The 24,566-nt window shown below is 47.6% G+C and overlaps 2 protein-coding genes across 23 annotated transcripts in view; both read left to right on the top strand.

The window, feature by feature from the left end:
• ALDH18A1 (aldehyde dehydrogenase 18 family member A1) overlaps positions 1 to 14,055 on the top strand; it is a 49,908-nt gene extending 35,853 nt beyond the window's left edge. For all 18 annotated transcript variants that reach the window (XM_074875610.1, XM_074875612.1, XM_074875613.1 and 15 more), the window contains 10 exons: positions 1,404 to 1,548; positions 2,668 to 2,741; positions 3,402 to 3,501; positions 4,614 to 4,834; positions 7,626 to 7,763; positions 7,873 to 8,068; positions 8,221 to 8,342; positions 10,448 to 10,634; positions 12,165 to 12,260; positions 13,280 to 14,055. In XM_074875610.1, coding sequence (XP_074731711.1) covers positions 1,404 to 1,548; positions 2,668 to 2,741; positions 3,402 to 3,501; positions 4,614 to 4,834; positions 7,626 to 7,763; positions 7,873 to 8,068; positions 8,221 to 8,342; positions 10,448 to 10,634; positions 12,165 to 12,260; positions 13,280 to 13,461 — 1,461 coding nt within the window. In that variant the 3' untranslated portion in view covers positions 13,462 to 14,055. The remainder of the gene's footprint in view (positions 1 to 1,403; positions 1,549 to 2,667; positions 2,742 to 3,401; positions 3,502 to 4,613; positions 4,835 to 7,625; positions 7,764 to 7,872; positions 8,069 to 8,220; positions 8,343 to 10,447; positions 10,635 to 12,164; positions 12,261 to 13,279) is intronic.
• Positions 14,056 to 14,130: 75 nt separating this feature from the next.
• On the top strand, positions 14,131 to 21,907 carry LOC141946191 (uncharacterized). Of its 5 annotated transcripts, none has more exons than XM_074875634.1 (7): positions 14,131 to 14,546; positions 17,802 to 18,160; positions 18,251 to 18,367; positions 18,922 to 19,118; positions 19,405 to 19,553; positions 21,203 to 21,535; positions 21,678 to 21,907. In XM_074875634.1, the coding sequence occupies exons 2-7, from the start codon at positions 17,807 to 17,809 to the stop codon at positions 21,836 to 21,838; spliced, it is 1,311 nt and encodes a 436-aa protein (XP_074731735.1). In that variant the 5' UTR covers positions 14,131 to 14,546; positions 17,802 to 17,806; the 3' UTR covers positions 21,839 to 21,907. The 5 variants fall into 5 exon arrangements, with proteins under 5 accessions (XP_074731735.1, XP_074731733.1, XP_074731731.1 ...); XM_074875632.1 differs by lacking the exon at positions 14,131 to 14,546 and adding an exon at positions 15,815 to 17,392; XM_074875630.1 differs by lacking the exon at positions 14,131 to 14,546 and having other exon boundaries at positions 17,406 to 18,160.
• The last annotated feature ends 2,659 nt before the right edge of the window (positions 21,908 to 24,566 follow it).

Consider the following 24,566-nt stretch of genomic DNA (forward strand, 5'->3'; position numbering starts at 1 on the left):
TGTATTTTGGCTTGAACCAGTGAAATGTCAGAAGGGGAAATTTTAGAGAAGTCATTTTGTGATGCCTTAAACAATGGCTCAAGTGTGTGGAAAGGGGCTAATCTTAGGACTAATCAGTACATGGGAATTTCAAAGGACTCTTACTAATAAGCTAATCCTGCTGTAAACTTAACATTCTACAGAAGGACTAAGCAACTCCAGTATGCCAGCACTGAAGTTCACAAAGGGAACTCATGTTGCCCTTCATGTTAGGGCAATGCTTAGAAAGATACTGCCCCTGAATTTCATAGAGCTCTTGTTGATCGCGATGTCTGCCTCCCCACCCACCCTCCATGACATCCTTTAGCACACAGGTGAGCTGGTAGTATCATTGATTTCAGTTCCCATCTGTCTGCGGACATCAGATTTTTCGTGTTTCAGACTTGCTTCTTGCCTTAGGTCTTATGTGTCTTGCGTGTTTCAGACTTGCTTCTTGCCTTAGGTCTTATGTGTCTTGCTTCTATACATTACTTAGTGTGCTGGAGTCCCAACCTTTGAAGATGACACCTAAATGCTATATGTAGAATCCTCTTCCAAAGTAACAACAAAAAGGGGGAAAATGCCAAATAAAAAAGCATATAGTTCAAAACTGAAGAAGTGCAAAGTCTTTGAATAGAGCTTACTGAAAGAAACAACTATTAAGACAATAGGTGTACTTCCAGGCAAAAAGTAGAAGCAAATAAATAAAAAATCCAATGAGAACATGAACAGGCAATGTGAACAAAGTAGGTAAAAACTTTGTGTGGAAACCAGAGTAACTCTTCAGCAAGCTTCATAGCTTCACCAAAGGGTTATAAGCAGTGAGTATACCTCTACATCTTAACCAGACCCACGAGGAGTGCTTAGGCTGATCAAACTTCAAGGGAGTAATTCAGACTGATAAAGGTATTGAATAATATTTTAATGTTATATGGTAATGGCTAGGACAGTGCTCTGCAGTACAAGCAATATCACGTGGTCACTTAAAGTGGATTAATTATTGATAGCTAATCAATGTCAGGGAAATTGGCAACAGAATCTTTTCAAAAAAGAAAATTGTGTTTCTTCAAACAGTAAGAAGAATTCGGAACATAAGGTAGTGGTGAAAAAGAGCATATGATCAAAGTGCCCTTGCAGAAGTCTTGAGAAAAGCAGGCTGTTGGGAAAATTTACAGTACATTCATGAAGTGACAGCTAGTTAAGGAAAGGAAGGTAAAGCACAAATACATGATCTCGTTCAGTGCTCCATTTTCTGAAGTGTGTTGAATACTCTTTGAAAGCAGAAGGATCAATCTGGAGATCGAAGTGAAGGAAGAAGTCTTGTTAGGAGTGGTGATTCAGATAACAAATGTATTTCCTATAACTGGCTCTATCCTTCACTGTAGGTGAAAGCAGCTCTGTGGGCCCTCCAGGGAGGCACCTCTGTAGTGATTGCAAATGGAACCCACCCCAAGATCTCAGGTCATGTCATCACAGATATTGTGGAAGGGAAAAAAGTTGGAACTTTTTTTTCAGAGGTAAAACCTGCAGGTGAGTACATGGAGACTTGCAGAGATTTTGTGAAAGGTCGGAGTTAAAATTTGGCTAGACCGCTACAATAACTGGGAAACCACACTTGAAAAATGTTTTTTTAAAGGTATTTTCTAAAGTAGGAGTAGAAAATGTTGAATCATCTGCTGTGGTTCCCTCCAGCTGATAAACTGCTGCATCAGACTTGCATTTGAAGAATGCAATGAGTAGTATTTCTACCATATTTAGTTTTAGGTGTTATCATCTAGTATTGAAGATTTCAGTGTGAAAATGTGGACATAGAATGTGCTGCTGAACTAAGATAGTTCTAATTAATGATGTGTCCACAGGTTCTTTTCTCACACTTCCCACTGTACCTCTTGATATTTTCCATAACACTGGAATTCCTGCTCTGGCAATTTCCATGAGACCCTTCTTAAATAGCAGTTGGGTCATATTTATCACCTTCAAGTCATCTGTTTTACAGGCAATTTCAGAAGACTTAAAAATCACAACTCAGTTTATCCATGAGCTACTTGCAAACTCTTTAGGGAAATGCTACCTGAACCTGGTGACTTGAAATAGAAACAAAACTAACCTGTTCCATATCAAAAAACCCCCACCTTTCTTCTATAGGAACCCTTCTAAAATGCATACAGGGAGAGGCAGAAGGAAAGCAATTTTTCTGTGAGCTGTTGTTCAGATTGGGTTTTGGCTTCCATTATTGTTTGTATGTTTCCATACTATTCTGTAATCCTTTCTGTTTTCCTCAGTTGGATACTTAAACTTTTCAAAGTTTGCCTCCTTTCAGTAGCCTACCATGCCCTGTGACTTAGCTGTCCTGGTGTTCTTTTGCCCTTTGTCAAGTCTTTTTGATACATGATGCACGCTTGCCTCGGACGTGGTGACCTTACAGAATCTCTGTGATGACTCTTTATGTTTGGAGACCATAGCAGTATTTTTGTGTCAGGTACAGATTTTCCTGTTTTAGTATACAACAGATTTCTTGAATATGTCTGTTCAACACTCTATACCTGCTTTCCTGCTTTGAGCAAAGAATCGGAAGAGGAAAGGGCTAGTGTTCACTTCCACATGTGCTGTTACTTTGTCCGCATAGCATATTTTTGGGTTTTTTTGCAGGTCCTACAGTAGAGCAGCAGGGTGAAATGGCTCGAGCTGGTGGCAGGACCCTGGCGGCTCTACAGCCTGAGCAGGTGACAGAACAATATGGCTTCACTCGTTCAGCTTGTGAATGTGTGGCAAGTTTTACAGCATGGATATATAACACATGTGCCCCTAATAATCTATTCTTTGTGTACCAGATCCATCATCTGGATTGTAGCATGCTTAAAGAGATGAGAAGAGCCGAAAGATAATGTACCTTGGGGCTATGAAGTAATATATGCTTTCATGTGGGGTTTATAAAAATTTTAATAGCATCAAATATCACACAGAAATGAATTGCGATCAGAGCTGCTGAAGAACTGACTGTAATAACTTGCTCCATTCACTCCTGTGTGTAGTGTATGCAAAGGAGGAGTTGTAGACGGTTGAATTAATGCTCTGCAGCTGGGTAGGTAAAATGTGGCATCTGTTGTGAAGAAGACAATGTGGTCTTAAAGGAAGAGCATTGTGAGTTCGGTGAAGAATACTGGGCATGGAAAGCAAGATAATTGAAAGCAAAGTAAAGGTTGAAGCAGTGTTCATCTTAATTTTTCAATGTGATGCAGGCTGGAAAAATCAGCTGGCCCACAGTGTTCGGGAGTCAACACATTGAGAGGATGTGGTCAACATAAATGGACTGAAGGAGACCAGATGTCAAATAGCATGGACTTTGTGTAAGAAGTTGGTTCAGAAACTGTTTTCTCTTTCAGAGAGCAGAGATTATTTATCGTCTTGCTGACTTACTAACTGACCAGAGAGAAGAAATTCTCTTGGCAAACAAAAAGGACTTAGAAGAGGCTGAAAATAAAGGTAATATTTCAGGTCTTTCCATGGTAATCCTATTGTCTTGAACCTCTCTGGGCCTCAATGGAGATGAGCAGAAATAGAATCTTCTGTCCCCTGGGGTTGGGCACTATGGCTGTCACAGATTAGCGAACCCAAGAGGCAGAGAGCTTGTCCATGTAAACAGCTGCAGCTTCCTTAATTACATAAAACAGATACCTTCATCAGGCCTTGCAAAACAACAGGCAGCATATTGTTAAAAAAAAATAATAAACTAGTGCTCCAATTTTGCCAAAGGAGGCTTGCTTTAGAAATGGAATATAACAAACATCATCTCTACTATTGTCATGGATAAAGTAAATATTTTCTGGGCTGGTTAAGATAATGTTTGGCTCCTGAGGGGAAGGCTGTCATCTCTATACTTAAATTAATGCTCTCCAAAAAGAACTGTGTCTCCTCCTGGTTGAGGAAGGTTCTCTCTAGGTGGCCTGGATTAAACCCATTCTAGACTGATGCATTCATTGAGAAGTTGGGACTGGGATGTGTACATATATGGATAGCAAATGTATGAAAATGACACATCGTGAATTGTAATACCTTGTGGAAGACAACAGGGAACTGTTTTTTACTGACCAGAGTACTTGAGGGGACATTGTTGGGTTAACTTACTGTCCAGATGTGTTCAGATTAGAAAATTCAGGCAGTTCGTGCCCAGTCTGAACACAAATGCTATGCACGCGTCTGTGCTCTGAGATTTTCATCTGTAAAATAGAAAGATGAAATTACTGCCTGAACCTTCCAGAAATAATACAAGAGTAGAAATTTATAAGAAATTCAGACATACAGGAGTACTTGTAATAGGACAAACCTTATCTTTGTGGATGTTGATGTTGCTTCATGTACATACCACTTAAACCGCATGAAGTGAAAATGTGGTGGTGGGTGAAATCAATGTCACATACTCAATGGTTTTATTGTGCCTACTGGACTTAATGCTGTGCATTTTTCATTTCTGGTAGGTTTCTTGCTAGGGCATGAGAAACATCTGAATTTTCCTTAGGTTCACCACTTGTTTAAGTCGCTTTGCTTGAGCCTAGGCAGACCAGTCTATTTCCAGCACAACTTTTTCTTTCTTATAGGGAGATTGGCAGTTCCTTTGTTGAAACGTCTAAGTCTGTCTACATCAAAGCTGAACAGCTTGGCTATTGGTCTGCGTCAGATTGCAGCATCCTCACAGGACAGCGTCGGCCGTGTAATTCGACGAACACGAATAGCAAAAGACCTGGATTTGGAGCAGGTGACAGTGCCTATTGGCGTCCTTCTCGTGATCTTTGAGTCCCGTCCTGACTGTCTTCCACAGGTATGTAACGAAGGCAGATTACACTGGGAATTCTTTGACAACAGAAGAAAGGGTATTTCTGTTGGTGAGCAATTGGGAGGCTGAAAGAAGTCTTGTCTCAAAGAACTCTTGCTTGGATTCTTCTAAAACTGATTTTGAGGGCATCCATATTTTTCATGCAGAGATATTCTCAGGCAGTGCGGCTGCAGTGTTATTCAGGCTTGGTTTTGTTTTGGTTTTTAAACCCAACAAATAGTGGACAGCTTGGTACTTCATGCCTGAATTTTGTGAGTGGTCCCTATTTCATACTGAAAGGAAGCATCGTCTAGGCAAAGTTCCCATGAAACAAAAAGCCACCAGTCTCCCTTGTCTACCATTATTAGCTCCTTGCTGCTAGCTCTGTTCTTCATAGATCAACCAGCGTGTTTCCTTGTCAAATTCTAGTCTGTCTGCCTGGACTTCAACCCTGGTCTCTTGCCTTGCATAGATGATGTCTCCCTCTTTTTCTTCACGTTTATCTTATCTTAAAACTTAGACCAAACTGACTCTTGCTGGCTTTTTCCCCCACTTTGTTTTACAGGCTTGGAATAGCTTGTCTTGGTAGTTGCTTTTCTTCCTGCCAGCCTCCTGTCCTCATACTCACATCAGGTTCTCTGATGCGACTTCAGAGGATCATCTTCGATATATCTGCATTTGAATTGCATGGTTTCTTTCCCATGCTGTAACTGATAGTAGGACGGTCTCTGAGTGCAGAGGAGCAGTTCCCTCTTAGTTCACTACTGCATCTCATGCTTCTTTGAGTAAGCAATTAAGGGAAAATTCAACTTTGCCCTGGAAGAGGGCATGCTCAGTTTGCTCCCTGGAGATAGCTTATGCAGAGTTAGGTCAGTGCTCGGAGTTCAGTCTTGAGTTGTAGTAAAGGTGAAACAATTGCAGATTTCCATTTAAGATTTAATAAGCTTCTAATGAGCATATACACACAACATGTTTAACTCTATACTTACGAGGCCAAACTGTGAACATCTTTCACAGACTGCTTCTGTAGATTCTACCAAATCCAATTGTTGCTCTGAAGTATAGTCATGTCTACTGTTCTTTGAAGGGACTGAACTGTTTTGAAACCCCTTACCTTCTGTTCCCCTTTTAATCACAAAAGTTTTTTTTATTTTTGTCTTAATTCTTGATTATTTTTTTTTCTTTTAGTTTTTCAAATCAGTTCATAACCTTTCTTTTAATCTTATGCCTTCAGAGTGGAATTCTTTATTTAAACAAGCTTATTTGTTTAGCTTTCCCTTGTGATGCTGACCTTTGGAGAGGCAGATACCTACAAGATACTTTCAAAATACAATCAGACTCCTTTTTAGTGTCTAGTTTTATAAGTTAGAAAGACACACAATATCTATGTAAGGCAGGCTTCCCAGACTATTAAACTTTAGTGTATTTTTCTGAAGTATTTCTGATTTTTCGACATTCTTTTCAAATTGCTGACAGCAGGATGAGGTAGAATATCAAACATGGTGATTGTTGCTATCCATTTGATATTAGAAGGGGAAAGGACATGATCTGAGAAGATGTATCTAATGGGTTTAGCATTTTTTTGTATGAATCAGCATCTAAAGTGTGCCACTAAGCTAACTGCTTGTTAGATGTGAGCCTGGCTAATTCTGGTATGCACATGTCAACAGCATACAGTTGATGTACTAATGAGTGCAGGTTTGGTGGTGATACCTACAGATGATGGTAATGATATGTATGATCTTTCTCAGAAGATAGTAATACAGTAGAATGACTTCAAATGCTTAATTCGTACATTCTAAAAGGTTCTGGGGATGAACTGATTTTGTTTTCTGAAGGAGTGTATGCTATTTTTTCCAAATAGGTGGACAAATTGTGAGGCCATTGTGAATGGGATGGGGGTGAGGAAGACAGAAACGGATGCAAAAGTAAAATAAGTCTGGGAAGAGAGCTTTATCACATCCAGCATACTCCTAAGTAGAAAAGAACAAAAAACTGAAACAATAAAAAACCTACCACCCCCCCTCTGTTAAAGAGGTTTTCAGTTTAGTGGGGAAAACACCAATAAGAACTAGTGTCTGGAGACTGAACAAATGGGCTATATGTTTTCAACAGCAGAAGTAATGTTTTTATCTAACTTTCAAAAAACAGTGGCTTCTTTGGAGCATTTTTTTAAAATATGGCCTAGTTGTGTCGCGGGACTCAAATGGGTGAAATCTGGCACCTTAAAGAGAAAGGCAACAATATCAGTCGGTTCCTTCCGGTTATAAACATGAAAGCAAAGTGGTACAGGTGATGCTGGGCCTGTTGTCTAGAAGGCTTTTTTCCTCCACTTACGGCAAGTGTTGTCTATTTATGACTTGTTTATTAGACAGCACGATGAAAATGTTCTTCCTACTTATAGGAAGAGCTCATTAGCCGTCTGCCAGAATGGTTAGGGACAAAGTTCTTGCACCTGAAATTATTCTGCTTGGGGTGACTGCCTACACAGCTACCCAATTCATACCAGAGCCTATGCCCAAGGTTTTCTCCAACTTGTCCACTGCAGTCTTCCCCTGGCAGTAGTACCCTGAAAACTCAAGTTTGTTCCTGAAACACTAACACACGTCATTTCTGGAGTTAAGTGTGCTGTTACTTGTAATGATTTTTTGGTGCCATAAAATGAAAAATGTACATTAACATGGAGTAAATCAACAGGATTCAAAATCCTGTTCTTAATCTGTTTTGTGGGTGTTATTCCAACAGAAGAGACAGATTATTTCTCTCTTTTTATTTTTTTTTAAATAAATTCTGACAGGTGTCTGCTTTGGCTGTAGCCAGTGGAAATGGCTTACTACTGAAAGGAGGGAAAGAGGCAGCACACAGCAATCAAATCCTTCATCATCTAACACAAGAAGCACTCTCCATTCACGGAGTAAAAGATGCAGTGCAACTAGTAAGTGCCTAGAATTACATCAACAGTTTCTTTACTATGGTGTGTATAAAAAGTACGGGCAGAATTTGAGAGTTCAAACTGTAGACTGTTCATATTGCAACTACCACAGGTGAACACGAGAGAGGAAGTAGAAGATCTCTGCCGTTTGGATAAGCTGATAGATCTAATCATTCCACGTGGTTCGTCACAGCTAGTCAGAAATATCCAGAAATCTGCTAAGGGAATCCCAGTGATGGGACACAGCGAAGGGATCTGTCATGTGTATGTGGACACAGATGCCAGCGTTGAGAAGGTCACACGAATAAGTAAGCTGGGAGAGGGTGACTTGAATGTCATGTGTGTAACTGAACTTTGTATTTAGAATATGCAATGTGGTTGTGGTAATTGGTAATTCATATGCTGTTCAAAATCTTTGTCATAAATGTTATGTAACCAATTATCTACTCTTAAACCTCAGTCAGAGACTCAAAGTGTGAATATCCTGCTGCCTGTAATGCTCTGGAAACTCTCTTAATTCATCGAGACTTGCTGAGAACCCCGTTGTTTGATCAGATCATAGACATGTTGAGAGTAGAACAGGTTAGTCACTCATACTTGTGTTCTGTTTCGTGTTTTTTTTTCTAACACTTTAGAAGCATTTTGTCTGGCTAGTGTAGACGTGTTTATTTTTATGATGGCATAACACTTAAGTTATCCATATGTCTCTTTGTACACATAAATGAACTTGCGGAGAACTTTCTCTGCTTCTCCACACAACCCCAAGTTTTTCCATAGAAATGATCTGAAAGCAGCTTCTTCAGGACATCTATGTGCCATTATTGGGATACAAATACTTCCTTTTGTATAGCAAAAATAATCTGCCTTAAAAGAGCGTATACACAAGCCTTTTGCTACACTTCTTAATTCTGATTTAATTGATGTTAACCTCCCAGACACAAAGCCGCCTCTCCTTGAATCTATTCATTTGGCTTCTTACCCAAGCGAATTTCCTTTCTGTTTTTCTCCTTTCTGAATCTGCTTCATCCACATTTTTTTTAAACCTTTCATCTTGCATGCCCTTTATCCCCACCCATTTTCCCTCCTGGTACCTCAAAGGAACAGTGAAAGGCCAGTATACTAGTTAGTTGTCTTGACATGGGCAATATTTTGTCAGTAAAGGTAGCAGAGATGCACTGGGAGAGAAATATCCATGAAGTAGTGTGAATTACACCTAAATTGAGGATTTTCACACAGCAGTATGTATTTGGCAAATTGAGTGTACAGGCAGTGATTAATGCAGGTAAAATGGAGAGGCCATATGTTCTGGTGATGTTGAAAGGATCATAGTAAAAGAAGCTGATAGGTAGTCAGGAGCAAGTCCTCAGTGGATTTTTTTCATATCTTGCTTGGATGTTTCTTGGGAGGGGTAGAGTAAAGGGTAGATCTCTGGATTTTGGATGGGGGTAATGTGAGGACTAGTGCATTTCCACCACCACCCACCTAGCTCCTAATACAGTGGGGAGGATGTTACCTCTCTGATCTGACCTGACAACAAGAAATATGCAAATATCAGGCAGGATTATGCAATTAATGTAATTTGTAGTTGCACAAGAAAATGCCGTTTTACAGATACCTTCTTAAAAGCCTTCAAATATTGCAGACTTGTGCCTTATTTCCCATTTATGTTTGTCTCCTCAAAATTTCCCATGTTTGATTTGCCTGGGGATTTCTCTGCTGTACCAGTTCTAAATTATCTCTCATTGTTTAGGTGTCTCGGCTGCTATGATTAAACTTAAAGGTTGATAATGCATTAGATCTTCTTTATAACAAATGAAAAATAATTGTGTGAGTTTTCTTGTTTTGGACCCAGTAACTCCTTTGTGTCTGAAACGCACGCTTCAGAGAGGGCTGGTGTCAGTTTACAAAGTAAAAGGGTAAAAGCCGTTCAAGATCTTTAGTCTTTTCTAGGTGCAAACTTGGAAGCATTCCTGTAGTTATTCTCCGCACTGCTGTTGCTTTCTTAAAACAAGGGCTGGCTGCACTATTTTAGCTGTTTTCCCAGTACTAGTGTTCTACTGTCCTCCTGCCTGATGACTAAGTGATGCGATTGCTTTATATAATTTGAAATGAGTCCTGAACTAGGAGCAGGTCATGGTAGGTAGCCAACCTAGCATGTCAGCTATTGTACCTTGTTGCTAGTTCACCAATCTGCTAAGTTTCCCGAAGTGTAGGCTTCTTTTTCTTACACTGCACACAGTGAACACACGAGTGAGGCAAACCTAATTACTCCCCATCTGCTACAAGTAGATCAAAGCCCAGCCAGTCTCTGAGCAAGGCATACCTTCTTCAAAAAAACCCTTTGCTCAGTTTGTATTGCTGCACATGACATTATATGGAATGGAATACCCCCTTGGTCAGTTCAGGTCAGCTATTGTGGTTGTGTCCCCTCCCAGCTTCCTGCACACTCCCAACCCTCTTGCTAGGGGAACAGAGTGGGGGAAAAAGAGAAGGCCTTGACACTGTGCAAGCTCTGTTCAGCAACAGTGCATGTTTTCAACACTGTTTTAGTCACAAGTCGAAAATATCGCACCATAGGGACTGTAATGAAGAAAATTAACTTCATCCCACACAGACTACAAGAAGCCACACTTCCACCTGGAAGGCATTGCTGTTGTCAGCAGCACAAAATGTTTCTGGTATTGCAGGTGAAGATTCACGCTGGCCCAAAGTTTGCATCTTACTTGACATTCAGCCCTTCAGAAGTGAAATCTCTCCGCACAGAATATGGGGACCTGGAGTGCTGCATTGAGGTGGTGGACAGTGTCCAAGAGGCTGTTGATCATATCCACAAGTACGGAAGTTCTCACACGGATGTTATCATCACAGAGAATGGTTAGTGACTAGTCTGCTTGCTTAAGCTGCCGTTTTGGTTTGACTGCTAATTCTTGGTGTTAATGTAACTACTTGCATTGCAGTAGTTGTTCTTCTCTTGGGTCTGTAGTAGGCATGACCAGCTGGAGGCCTATGAGCTAAATGTGCCTACAGTCCTGTTTAGCTCAGAGAAAAAATGTTGTGTGGCCCTTATTTCAGGATGTGAAGGAATGTGCTTGACCAGCTGGCCAGTAGCAAGTCAGCACATGCTCTTGTTAGGCAGATTGCTTTGTGTTCCTGTATTGTGCAGACTTACTGTGCCAGAGGGTTTTGTTGGAACGTCTCCTGAAACCTGGAGGTGTCCTTAGGCCTCTGAAGGCTGATGAGGTGAGCTTCTGTAGTACCTTACTGGAGGGAATAGGGATTGTAGGGAAGATCAGACTTGATCCACTTTGTCTTCCCGTGTCTTTTTTATATCTTGCAAGCAAGGACCACAAATGTTTTCCCCCTACCTCTCCCAGTCCTTTACTGCCCATTTCTGCATCCCTAGTATAAAATCTGCATTTATCTCAATTTGCAGTTTCTTGCCTCTTTATTATAAACTTGTGCTCCTTTGTGCAGCTCTGTGCTGCTCCCATCCTTAGCACCTGTCCTGCATGCAGTTTGAACACCGTGCCAGTTCAAAACCTAGCTAGAGCTGCGGCGAGCCAAAGGTTGACTCTTGGACCAAGCCTGGAACTCCTGAGGATCAGCTGCAGTAAGGTCATATTGATCTGTGGCTCATCAGTGTGTGAGTCAAGCAGGCTTCTGTTTCTGTACCTCCTGCCGAGCTCAAATGAGTGTCACTAAAAGGCATGCATTTGATACCATAACCCACTGCCACGGGACCTGGTGCACTAGTGATTTGCTAGGGACTGTACTGGAAATATGTTCATCTTGTCACTAAAGGCAACTGACAGGCAGCTCGCAGCCTTACAGAGAACGGAGTCCTCCAGAGGACTAAGACTCGCATAACTGCTTGAACTTGCTCAGGTCTTGCATGTTCTGTGTTAAACTGGGTTAGTTAGCTGATTACATGTGGTATTTCTGCATTGTATTTCCCAAATATTACCTGCAATTTAATATAGTTTAGGATTTTTTGTTTTCTGTAACAATTCCATGTTTGAGATTAATGAAGAGCTGACTCTGTAGTTTAACTGTCTCAGCCTGCAAAATGTTGTTTGGGGCAGCTGTCCTTTCTCCACAGTCATACAACTATCCCTGTTAGCAGGTTCTAGACTGGATGTATTTAGAATTAGACATCTTTTTGCTTTCTTCTAATCTTTGCAACCTTCTTGTAACCTTTACAGCTGTGTCTACTTGATGAGCATACTGGGAAGAAGGTATAAATGAAGATGTCTTAGCCCAGGCTGTTTAAATACTTAGTATCTGATAAGGTTGCATGTGAAAGTTGCATTGTTATATCTGTTCACAGTATTATGTTGTGCTTATTGGAGTGCATGATCATTCTGTATGTACTGGATTTTATTTTTCTCTCTGCCTCTTTCACAGAGAAAACAGCAGAGTTCTTCCTTCAGCATGTGGACAGTGCTTGTGTTTTCTGGAATGCCAGTACCCGATTCTCTGACGGCTTTAGATTTGGACTTGGTAAGAGAGAAAATACTGCACAGCTGTGACGGCAGGATTTGCTGTTGTGTGAAAAGTGTGGCAGTCTGAATCCTGGAAAATAGGATTAGTCTCTGATCTTACTGTCTTATGTAAGGTATTCAGGAAAGGCACCATAGGAAAAATTGAAGCCTAGACATTCCATCCACATGGAACAGCAGATAGTTTAATATCACTTTCCTGCCAGAACTAGGTAATACTGCTATACAGGCTATGTAGATTAATTTAGCAGTAGGGATCAAAGATGTTTTGGATCCTTGAAGCTCTGTTCAATCAGTAAAGTATGCTGCATGCATGTAATGATACAACAACGCAACAGTATCTGAAATGGGTGAACAGTTGTTCTTTTGTTTATCTTTCTAATGATACTGTGAAGAATGGCAAGCTTCATTCTTGCTGGGCAGACTGAGCTGCTGTCCAGTGTGCCAACCCCGCTGTGTTGAGGAATGAAAGGCAGGAAACAGAATATCAGTTGCTTGAAGAGGAGCACCTACTGTGAATTGCAGAAGACAAGAGAAACATTCTTTCCTGAGGTAGAAACTCAGGAAACTCTGTAGCAGGCTATTACTGTGTCAGCTGGAACATTCAGTGTTCCATGTGATTAAAAAATTCTAGTTAGGGTCTTGCAGTATCTCCTCAATATGATAAAGAAGGACATAAGATCACAGTCTTGACCTATTTAGCTCTATTTTTTTCAAGGTATTAAACACACAGAAAACAAGTCTTAAGATCCATGTAAGAGATACCTCGCTCTCTTGCATCTTTCTCTCAAAAAGTAACTCTGTAGCAGCCAGAAGTATAAACGTTACGATTTCTAATGTAATAGTTAAGCTCCTCTGTCTTTTAAATTGGATAACCATAACTTCTGGCATTTGGAGAGGAGTGGAGAAAGGCAGGTCCCTGAAAGGCAGGCAGCAGTCTTTACATAAAGGTGCAAAACTGCTTAGTATGAAGTGAACATCTTTTGAGGATTAACTACCTTGATCTTGTGTTTCCTGCAGGTGCTGAAGTGGGAATTAGTACTTCCCGTATCCATGCACGTGGACCAGTGGGAATTGAAGGACTCTTAACTACAAAGTGGTTGCTGAGGGGGAACAATCATGTTGTTTCTGACTTCTCAGAGCATGGCAGCATGAAGTATCTTCATGAGAGCCTCCCTCTGCCTCAGAGAAATACCAACTAAGAACATCAGGGTGGGGGGGAAACCCAGGGGTATAAATATTTCCTGAAGATATTCAAGCTTTGGGGTGCCCTCTTGGGAGGGAGGTATTTTTCATCTTCAGGAACGTTGTTCTCGGTCACTGTGCAGTACAATGAATATAAAACGATCCCATCTATGAAATTTTTCTTTTTTCCTTGCCTCTGTTTTCTTAGATAGTATCTGCAAACTGACCTCACCTTTCCGAGACAGACTTCTTCGAAACATACAGGTAACATTAGGAAAGATTTAAATAGCTACTGCATTCTTTTTGTATCTCAATGCTCCCTATAGCAAATATGCTTGGTGGTGGAGCATAATTTTCTTTTGTAAGTCTTTGTTTTATTCAATTGTCTGTTCTGGAGAACAAACTTGATAGGGTTTATTTTAGCTCAAGTCTTGTTGTCATGGCAGCTCTTGAAAGCCAGAAAGCTTTACGCTTACTTTGTTTGTATTTGATCACTCTTGTGATGGATGTTCCAAATGCATAGTAAGCTTCTGACCAAGAAACCTTTTATATCTAATTTCTTTGTATTGTTGACTATTGTAGATAAATAACACAACTGTCTACTACGTGAATTTTGTTACTTATTTGTACCGAAGGTTTATTTTTGGTTTTATATAAAACTTAACCTTCCACCGCCCCTCCTCCGAAAGCAACACTCTGCCCACAGTGCCGTTTCCCGCACGTAGCGGTGAAGCAGCGCTTCCCGTGGTGCACTGCGGCGCGGGGGCCCACGCGTGCGCCCTGCGGCGGGGCGCTGCCCGCAGCGCTCCCGCGATGGCAGCCGGGCCCCGCTGCTGCTCCGCGTTCCTCGCACACCCCTACCGCCACAGACCCTGCTCCTTGGCGCACCGCGCTTCCGCGGCACCGGCTCCGGGGCGCGCATGTGCGAGTCGGCTGCGCCGCAAGCTCCGGGCCGGCCGCGCTGCGGGGCGGGGCGGCGAGGCCGCCATTTCTGTTTCCGCCCGCGCCTCCGGGCTCGCGCACGCGCGGTGCGCAGGGGCAACATGGCGGCGCGCAGGGGACGTGTTTTCTTTCCGGGAACGCTGAGGGACCTCGGACACCGGTGAGGCGAGCGAGATGCACTGGTAGCCGCGGATGTCTCCTGGTCGCTGGAGGCGGCACGGCAGGGGAACTCAGCCCGGCACCGGGCGGGCGCGGCGCAGACTCTGCCGGGAGCGCGATGAGGGGGGCTCTCCCGAGCCTTGTCCTGCCGTGAGGGCCCTAGTGCCGTCTCGGCGTCAGCCGGTGCCGACGCTCGGCCGCGGGAACACGAGAAGGCGGGAGCGGCGGGCAGGTCCTGGAGCAGGACAGGGGTGCGGCAGCTCGGGTGACGGTGCTGCTGGGGCACGTCTACCTGAGATTGCGGGCGAGTCGCAAGGAAGTTTAAAACTGACCGATTAAACAGATTTAATGATATTTTGAATCAGGCACGATAAATGCAACCGGGAGAGGTGTTATTGGGGAAGCAGGAAGACGGAGAAAAAACAGGTTCCCCCTGCCTCCCAGGCACGAACCACGGGTGCCTCCCTAACCAACTAAAGCTTCCCCTGAGCCTTCCCCAGCCCTGCTCACCCCACACAAGCCTGCCTGTAGCACTAGGTCCTGTGTGTGCTCTGCCATCTCTCCAGGCATCTGGCCCCACCCAGGCAGCCACCCGCAGGAGCTGCATATGCTCAGCATCCCTCTAGGATGGGACCCCCACCCTGACCCTCTGAGGCAACCTCCCCTCCTTCCATTTTGCACAGTTTCTCCCCCACAAAAGCAGCCCCTGAAAGTTCTGAAACCATCCATAAATCCTGTACAAAGCCTCCAATGATCCCCCCACTCAGCCCCAACACTGAAATACTTCATACTCTGCCTCAGTTTTTTCACTCCAGAACCTTTCCCAAAACCTGTCTCATTGCCTCAGAAAAACCCCAAATGCTCTCCTGGCAGCAGCAAGCTAGCCTTTGAATACCAGTTATTCTCATATAGCATATCATTAGAATCAGTTAGGGGAAACTGATATCACCAGAAACTTCTACAGAAGGAAGAGTTCCAGCATGGACCGAAATAACTTCTGTTAAAAGCTGCTGCTTGTTTCTGTCTCCCTGGGGCAGCATTGAGGATTAAATAATCTATTCCTACCCTGTAGATACCATTGACAGTATTTGTCTTAGCTTTGCTGTGGTGATTTCTGGTTTGTTTTATCACACATGCATATGAACTATATGTAATACTTACTTTTTAGAGTAAATGGCATAGCTGAAGTTGAAGAACTCAGAAAGTAAATCAGCTGAAGAATAAAATTAAGTGGATCAAACTGTTTCTATCTCCAAACAAGAGAAACGCTGTTTCTATTGGTGAGGGAGGATCATTATTAATAGTCATTAAGATAATAGATCACCAACATATAATTCAAGCTTTACATATAACAAAGTATGATATATATATATTTGTGTGTATACAATTTTATGCATCAGTGAAGTCTTACAAAGAGCTGTAAGACACCAAGTTATTTTCTTAAGTGGATATTAGTTAAGTGGCCGGAGCTACAAAACAGAAATTGATAGAGAGAAATATCTGACCTGTAAAATTCTCTGGGCAGGGCCGAGAACACACAGTGAGTCCCAGGCCCTTTGGTCTGTGTCCCTCTTTTCCCTGATCTGATCCCTCCCTGCCCTTCTCTGTATGCCCCCCTTGTCCCATTGCTGCCTGGCTCTCTGTCTGTCCCTCCTTGCATCCTTCTTGCACTGTTCTTCATCCTTCCCTTCTTCTCTCCATACCTCCCACATCCCTCTTTGTGTCCTCTACCTCTTCCTACTCAAGTCCCTCTTAACCCACTTACAGTCCCCCTTAACCCCACCTCCATCCTACTGCTTCTGCATCTTTCCTGTCCTCTGCCTCAATCTTCCTTTTCTCTGGGGACATTGTTGATGGCAGCAGGGGCAGGGAAGTGGCTTTGATGCTAATCTTCCCACTTGCCACATGAGGTGCTGTGCCAGTATACTGAGATACGCTCTTGCCTGCTACCTTTCACACAGGGATAGCTGACCTTCATTGTCCATTCATGCTAGGTGCCGCTGACTCAGGCTCACAGATGAGATGGCCTGAAAATGCATTCAGGAACAATTCCAGCAGGAATCAAAAGATGCTTTTGGTCTAGCAGGTGCAACACTACTCAGAAATGTGATTTTGCCTTTGCCACGTGACATCTACTTCATACACTTTGCAACCACTAAACTACTCTCCACTTCTGCAGGAAAAGATAAGGTTTCCAGATCCAAACCTACCAACAAGAGGAGATGGTTTAAGACACCTTTAGTCCCTTTATCAGCAGATGAGATATGCCATCCCATGGGCTCAGGGAAGTGGTTCCTACCTTTCTCCCTCCTCAGGGATGGTCCAGCTGCATTTGTGCTCTGTGTGTGCCCCCAAGGTACAGCTGATGAAGCAGCACCCAGAGCAACGAAGCCAGCACGGACCCCTGCCCTCTTGCCTCTTTGTTCTTTAAGAATAGGATCACCTTCAGAAAATGAAGGTCATTCCTATTTAAATTGGTACACACTTGGAAGGGAGGGGGCCTGGGAAGCATCTTTCCCAGCAGCAGCAAGGCAATAAGTAAACTGGAGGAGGAAGTGAAAAGAGGGTAGAACATGTTTAAGGGTTAAACCTTGGCATGCACAGCACACAGTTTCATAACTTGTGTCATACTGGGTTGTAGTAAACCAGAAACTATTAATCCCATCGGAAATTAAGGGAACCCGAGGGACTGCCTCCTGCAAGCACTCTGGGAAGGCCGCAGGGAGGGCAGCACACATCTCTTCGGGCACAGTCGTACCGGCTTTGGCCCCTCTGGCGCGCCGTCGCCGTCCGGCACATGCACAGTGCAGGGAGCAGCATGGTGGCACGCAAGGGCCGAGGCAGCAGGTGAGGGAGGGATCGATCAAGCCCCTTGGGTGGGGGTGGCGGGACGGGAAGCTTGACCCTGCCGCTGCGGCAGGGTCCTGTTCCGCTGGAGGTGAGGTGGGCTGGGGCAGCCCCGGGCAGTTCCCCAAGAGCTGGTAGAGGGCAAGAGGGGCAGTTGCCGGGCACCTCCGCAACTCGCCAGAGCTCCCCCTGAGCTGGCTCTGGCCCCACTCGCCCGGTGCAGCTGCCTCGAGCTCCAGCACCTGCCCTGAAGCCTGACCCGAAGCCCCAGGCCACCGCCAAGCCCTGTGTTGAGGGCAGCAGGCTGGCCCTCAGTGCGTCTGCAGAAGCCCCTGTGGAAGGTGGGGCTCTCGCCGGGGGCGATCTACGGTAGTAATGGTCAGTGCTGCTGCCTCTTTCTCTCTTCCAGAGGCCATGCTGAGGCCGTGCTTCTCTGTTCCCGCCCTGGGGATGCCGTTGACTGCACCCACCTCGGGCTTGTGTGGGCTGTCTCTGTCCGGCCTTGCGCTTCTCACGGCATGGGGGCAAAAAGGGACAGGTGGAGCCCTTCCCGACTGTGGACCGTGGACAGGAGCTGCCGCGGCTGAAGCTGGAGAGACTAGAGAAAGGGAAAGAAGGAGAAAATCAAGGCCATCTGGGCAGCACCTGCCTCCCAGTGCAGGAAGAGAGCACCTGCCTCTCTGGGTGAGGGAGGAGCCCTCTTCACAGTCCGCAGCGGGCCAGGCCGCCAGCGTGCACCCAGGGTCTGCGTGCGTCACCCCAAGCACGGTACGGCCGCGTAGCGTGTGAGCAAGCGAGGCTGCGTGTGTCGGAAGCCTGGTCTTGTAAGAGCTGAGAGACACCTGCGTATTCTTTTAGGGGGAGGACAGCCAGGCGACTGGAGTTTCAGAAGAAGAAGAGGGGCAGGAGGAAGGAAGGAGGAAGAAGAATCTGACTCGTCAAATTCTCCCGGCAGTGCCGAGAACGAGAGCTGCGGTGAGTCCTGGGCCTTCAGGGCCCTGTCACCCGTCTTGTGCGTCCTGGTCCCTTCCTGCCCGTCTCCTGGACCTCTCTCTTTTCCATGCTGCTGTTATTTCTGCCGCGCCCCCCCCCCCCCCCCGACTTTCCTTGACTTCTCCTCTTCTTTATTCTTCTGTCCTGCTCCCCCTTCCTTTCTCACTTTCTCTCACTTGTCCTACTGCTCCCCTTTTCTCATTTCTCTCTGTGCTTTTGTCCTGCCTCTCCCTCCTTTTTTTCATCTTCTGTCTCTGCGCTTAGTGCCCTCGCTTTTTAAATTTTCATTCTACGTCTTTTAGTTTGCTGTCGCTATTTCGTGTTTCCTTAGTGCTGCCGCTTTTTAAATTTTCTGTACCTCTGTTCTAGTTCAGTATCCCTATGTGATCATTTTTTCCTTTATTTCACCAATGCCTGTTGCTTTTAAAATGTTCTTTTTCCCTTCAGTGTCTTTTTAGTGAGTTCTTTTCTTTCCTTAATGCCCTCTCTGTCTTTTTAAATCGTCCCCTCTTTTGTTCGCTGTGGCTACTTTTTAGTTCCAGGGCGTGGTTGGACCAGATGACCTGCAAGAGTTCCCTTCCCACCTCAAACCTTTCTGCAGTTCCAGAGTCACAACTGTCACATCCAGGGCGGTGAGCTATCACAGGCGTGAGAAGGTTGCCCCAGGCTTCAAGGCCATCCCGAGTGCCTGCTGCTTTATTCCGGCCGCAGCGCTCCTGAAGAAGAGGAGAAGGTAATTTTGCAGTGGTCAGGGCTTTTAGGGCTCAGTGGTCGTGGTGGCACAGGGTTGCGTGGTTCGGTGGTTTGAAGGGACAGTCTGAGAGGGTGTCTGAAGTGCCCTTGCAGGGTGGAGGGAGGCAGGAAAGCGGGGGGTTAGAGCTGGCGAGGGACTGCCCCAGGCTGGGGGGCGGTGTGCCCGTGGGTGCCAGTACCTCAGCTGCTGTGTGTGGCTGTCAGCATTGCGGGAGCCGTGGACTTCCCCCCAGAAAGCTCTGACTGACGAAGTTATGCCGCAATAGAGACTACAGCCGTCAGCACCACGGGATGCTGATAATGACCAGCACAGGCCTCGCTGTACTGTCGTTTTCCCTGCTGCTTGCAATGGATCTGCAGTGGCCTTTGATTAGCAGAAAAAGACTCTACAACTCGAAATGGAGTTATAAAGCAGGTATGTTTTACTCCCGCCGGGGTGCAAGGGGATTTCTCCACAAAGCTTGCACACCAACAGCACATTTTACCAAAACGTTACAGAGTGTGGATACACTTATTCACTGGATTACATAACACAAACATGCATATGCATGAGTAAGGCTGGGTTAGTTCTAGAGGCTGGTGTCAGCAGTTTATGTTATCTTTGCACCTGTGCATTGCCTCCTGGGGGGCGTCTTCGGGGTCTTTGGGAGGAAGGCTCGTAGTCTTTCTCACCTTGTTTTTCCCCCGGAGCATGCGCAGATTCTCTTAGCCAATTTCTTGAAAAACAAAAATGTTTTTCAGCTGGTTTACTCATGCTATCTTATTTAAGGGAAGCAATGAAACTTCTACCATCCGTATATGTCTATCTTTACTCATTACCGAGGCCCAACTAGTTAGAGCACACCTGTTCCTCGAGGACAAAACCATGATATTTTGCTGAACACTGCAGTTCTTGGTAGATTTTTACAGAAAACCGCTTTGTTTTGATGAACACATCAGTCCTTGGTAAAATTCCACAGAACAGTCTGGGCAAGCAGGATTCTTAGCAATATTAAAAAGTACTATAAGTAGTACTATAACTTGCTAGAAGTAAGTAAATAAGTTGCTAAGCAGCTTTCTATTGCAGATTTAGAAAAACGACAGATTACTTCCAGAACTCGCCCCCCCCCCCCCCCCCCCCCCCCCCTACAATTTTCCTGTTTGGCCAGTCAGTAAACCAGAGGGGGAGGTGGCGTTGAACAGGCCATTATGGGCATTTAAGTGCTTAAATAGAGCCCCATTGTCAGCGGCAGACCCCAACAATGCAGCCTTAACGACTAGGCTGCAAGTCCCTGTAGGTCCTTGGCTGGCAGTGCTACATGTCAAAGACATGGTTTTTCCCTTAGGGGAAGAAGGCAAAACAAAAATTTGCATTTACATGGGAGGGTAGCCAGCATACCTTTACCAGACTCCCAGAGGGGGGTAGAAACAATCAGAAATGCCCCAATCTAGAAAAAAAATTACAACAGCTTTGTAATGGGTACTTTAGGATATTGGAGAAAACAGGTACCTGGATTCTCCATTGCCTGTCCACTGTATTCGCTTTTACAAAAAGGAAAACGGTGGAGTTGGCATTCAGAACATGAAGAAGCGATTAAAACTCTGATACTCGAATTAAAAACATATCTAAATTACAAATGCCTATTAATACTTGACCCACGAGCATTAGAGCAGCCATTTAAACCTTCACCAATTTTAGATGCACCCCCCCTACCTCTAGCATGGGATGCTAGTGACAACAATGGAGTAAAAGAAACTCAGTACGAGATGGATTTATCCTGCATCCTAAGGGGTAACCTGTTCAGCCTTCCCCCCCCTCCGCCCCGAGACAGCTCTCTTTTCTTTCCTTGAAGAACATCGATGGTGGGAAAGCTTATCTGGATGGTCACCACCACCAACAGGACTCGGTCGTCTGATTTTCCTAATTCTAACTTTATTATGTTTACTACTTCTAATAGTATTGTATATTAAGGTTTGGAGGATGGTTAAACAGATCACTCAGTTACAAAAGTATACCTGTGTGTATACTTCCCTAAAATATTTTTTTTTTTAATAGCAGCTAATAAAACACAAAATTCGCTTCAGTTATAGTTGGATTATGGCATCCGCTGCTTATAGGCAGAGAGGCAAGAGGCAACCACACCGCCACTCTCTGGACAAGATCAAGTACTGTAGCCCAGGTAATAGACTGTGAGGGCGGGAAAGTCCATGTGGGGGCGCAGCGGCCGCCTGAGGGGAAGGGGGCGGGGCCCGCCTGTGGGAAGGGGAAGGGCGGGAAAGTCGCGCGCTGCTGTGAGGGGCGGAGCGGCCGCCTGAGGGGAAGGGGGCGGGTCCAGCCCCGCCAGACGCGGCCAGGAGTCCGAGCAGAGGAGTGGCGGTCGCAGTCGTCTCTGCGGGAAGCACTGGAGCAGCAACTGGGTGAGTAAAGCCGATCTGTGAGTTTTTGGCGGGGCGGGGGGGGGGGGGGGAGGCGCTGAGATTCGGGTGGTGCTGTGGCGAGCTCTGTCCGGGGGCCGGCGACCCTCTGAGACCCGACGGCGTCTTCTTGCCCTTGCAACAGCTGGTGGTGGAGCAGAAAGAAGAGACAAACATCGCGTGCAGAAGGACCCGCAAGACAAGAGAGAGCGGCAGGAGGAGCGGAGGAAGTCTGAGCAACAAGTGCAGGAAAGAGAAGGGCGCTCCGGGCAAAGCGCCGCTGTGAGGGGCGGAGCGGCCACCTGAGGGGAAGGGTAGTGGGACCTGTCTGGGGCGGGGGGGAGCGCCGTCGCCGTGGGGCGGGCGGGGGGTGGTGTGGAGCCGTCTGTGGGGGGGAGGACCGTCGCCGCCTGGGGTGGGGGGAAGAGCGCCGTCGCCGTCCGACGCGGGGGGGGTCGCAGTCTGGGGCGGGGGCGAGCGCTGTCGCCGTGGCGGGGGGGGAAGAGCGTCGTCGCCGCGGGGCGGGCGGGGGGTGGTGTGGAGCCGTCTGTGGGGGGAGCACCGTCGCCGCCTGGGGTGGGGGGAAGCCGCCGCCCGGGGGGGGGGGGAGCGCCGTCGCCGCCGGGGGGGGAGGGGTGGGGGGGAAGAGCGCCGTCGCCGTCCGACGCGGGGGTGTCGCAGTCTGGGACGGGGGAGCAGCGACATCGCCGTCTGAGGCGGGAGCGGGGGGAGCACCGTCACCGCGGGGCGGGCGGGGGGTGGACGGAACCGCTTGGGGGGGCGAGCACCGTCGCCGCAGGGGCTGGGAGGGTCCAAGGCCCCGCTGGATGCAGCCAGGAGCCCGGAGCAGGTGAGTGGCCGTCGAAGTCGTCCCTGCAGGGAGCATTGAAGCATCAACTGGGTGAGACAAGCTGATCTGTGAGGTTTTCTCGGGGGGAGGGGGGTGGGGGGGGGAGGGGGGTGTTGGGGTATGGGCAGGGGGGGCTGGCTTCCCTCTGTCCTCCCTGTGGGGAAGCTGGCATCTGACCGTACTCTCCTTCCAAGCAGCAGCTCCTGAAGAAGAAAGAAGAGGCATCGTGAGGAGCGGCGGGCTGAAGAGAGGAGTGGGGCGAGAGAAGGAAGCTCTGGACAAAGGGGACCTCCCTGGTAGCGGGGCTGCGGTCGCACGAGACCGTTGCCGGCACTTCTGGTGCCCTGGCCGGCGCTGCGCTGGGTGACCTCCCTGTAAGCAGGGCTCGGGTCTCTGGTCTTTTGCCACCTTGCCCCACGGTTTGGCTGCCCGGAGAGAAGGGCGGCCCTGTCAGGAGAGTGAGCGGCGCTGTCTCCGCGCCGAGGGGGAAATGGGGCTCTCCGGACCCCACGCCCGCCCTGTAAGCAGGGGAGGGCCGTTTCCCCGGCCCCGGCGGCTTTCTGGCTGCTGGCGGCCTGGCCAGCGTGACCCCCTGGAGTCGGGGCGTGTCACGGCATTTGTCCCTTGGCCACCCCGTGAAGCCCCGCGGCACGTTGAGTCGCTGTGGCCTGCGTGCGTCCTGGGGGGCAGGTCTGGGGCTCTGCTCTCCTGCTCGTGGGAAGGGATGGCTCCCCAGACTCTGGCTGCACAGAGCTTGCTCTCTCTTCTGGGAAGTTTTGTTTGTCCCTGTCTGTGTGTGTGTCTGTGTCTGTGGGTGTGAGTGAGCGAGCGAATGAGCTTCTCGTTTAGGCCCCTGTTGAAATCGCTGCAGTGTACTTAGCTTAAACTTCCTGGGAGGGAAAGAAGGGCTCTGTGCAGCAACAGGGGGTCGGTCCCCTCTGAGCCCGCGAGCGGAGGGCGAGTCCCGGCTTGCCCCTCCTTTCGAAGGAGAGAGAGCGAAGCCCCGTGGCTGTAGCGCGGCCAGCGTGCGACCCGCCTGTGTTCAGGGCCCGGGTCTCTGCCTGGGTGGCCGCCTGTCCTGGCTGGCGACCTGCCAGCGTGCCCGCCCCGTACTCGGGGCGAGTGCCACGAGCCGTGGAGCCCTCTGTCCCCAGGAGCCGCTCGGCCGCCCTGTAATCAGGGCTGGGCGGGCTGCTGTAGGCAGCCAGCAGAGGCTGCCCTGTAAGTCCGGGGCTGGCCAGTGAGTGACCTGCAGGCCCGGGCACTCTGCAGTGCCGGCAGCGGCTCGAGCCCCCCGTAAGGAGGGGCGCAGCTTCCTTGGCCGCCGCTTTTGTGTGCCCAGCTCCCCTTTGTCCAGAGTTCCCAACTCCGAGCCCAGCTCCAGCGCCGGCCGGCACTGCACGCGTGGCAGCCCCGGAGCGTCGACTGGGTGAGAAAAGCCGATCTGTGAGGTTTTTTTGGGGGGAGGCGGGGGGTGGTGGTGGTGTTAGGTTATACGGGGTTGCGGGTGGGGGGGCGTCTGGGATTCGGGTGGTGCTGTGGCGAGCTCTGTCCGGGGGCCGGTGTCCCTCTCAGACCTGACGGCGTCCTTCTGCCATCACAGGAGCTGGTGGAGAAGAAGAAGGAAGAGCCAAACGTCGCATGCGGAAAGACCTTCAAAGGCAAGAGAGAGCCGGGGGAGAAGCAGAGGAAGTCTGGGCAACAGTGGAGGCAAAAGAAGGGCGCTCTGGGCAGCAGGACCACCCTGTCACTGGGCTCTGGTCGCGCAAGGGTGTCACCAGGACCTTTGGTGCCCTGGCCGGCAATTGTGCCCTGGCCGGCTTTGTGCTGGGTGATCTCCCTGTAAGCGGGGCTCGGATCTTTGGGTTTTTGCCGGCCTTTTGCCACGTTGCCCCATGGTTCAGCTGCCCGGGCAGGTGGCAAGCGTCTGAGGGGGTTGAGCAGCACCGTCTCCGCAGCCGAGGCGGGAAGCGGGGCTCCTAAAGCCCACCGTGGTGGTGAGCTGCAGTCAGGACGGCCAGCCCGTAACTCGGGCGTAGATGGGAGCCTTGAAGTGCACGGGGCTCGTTGAGCGGGCCGAGCCAAGGGAGAACCCCCTGTAAGGAAGGCCGTGAGCATCCCCTGTGCTTAAGGGGAGGTGCTGGGAGGGACGAGGGACCCTCCCCTGTGAGCAGGCCGGTGTCC

The sequence above is a fragment of the Strix uralensis genome, chromosome 7 (genome assembly GCF_047716275.1).
Source record: "Strix uralensis isolate ZFMK-TIS-50842 chromosome 7, bStrUra1, whole genome shotgun sequence".
Taxonomy (NCBI): Eukaryota; Metazoa; Chordata; class Aves; order Strigiformes; family Strigidae; genus Strix; species Strix uralensis.

Coding starts and splice junctions, on each gene's coding strand:
- LOC141946191 (XM_074875630.1), top strand. CDS start 17,768: ATGGTCAGTGCTGCTGCCTCTTTCTCTCTTCCAGAGGCCATGCTGAGG. Junction 18,161..18,250: donor CGTGCGTCACCCCAAGCACG/GTACGGCCGCGT, acceptor GTATTCTTTTAG/GGGGAGGACAGCCAGGCGAC. Junction 18,368..18,921: donor TGCCGAGAACGAGAGCTGCG/GTGAGTCCTGGG, acceptor GCTACTTTTTAG/TTCCAGGGCGTGGTTGGACC.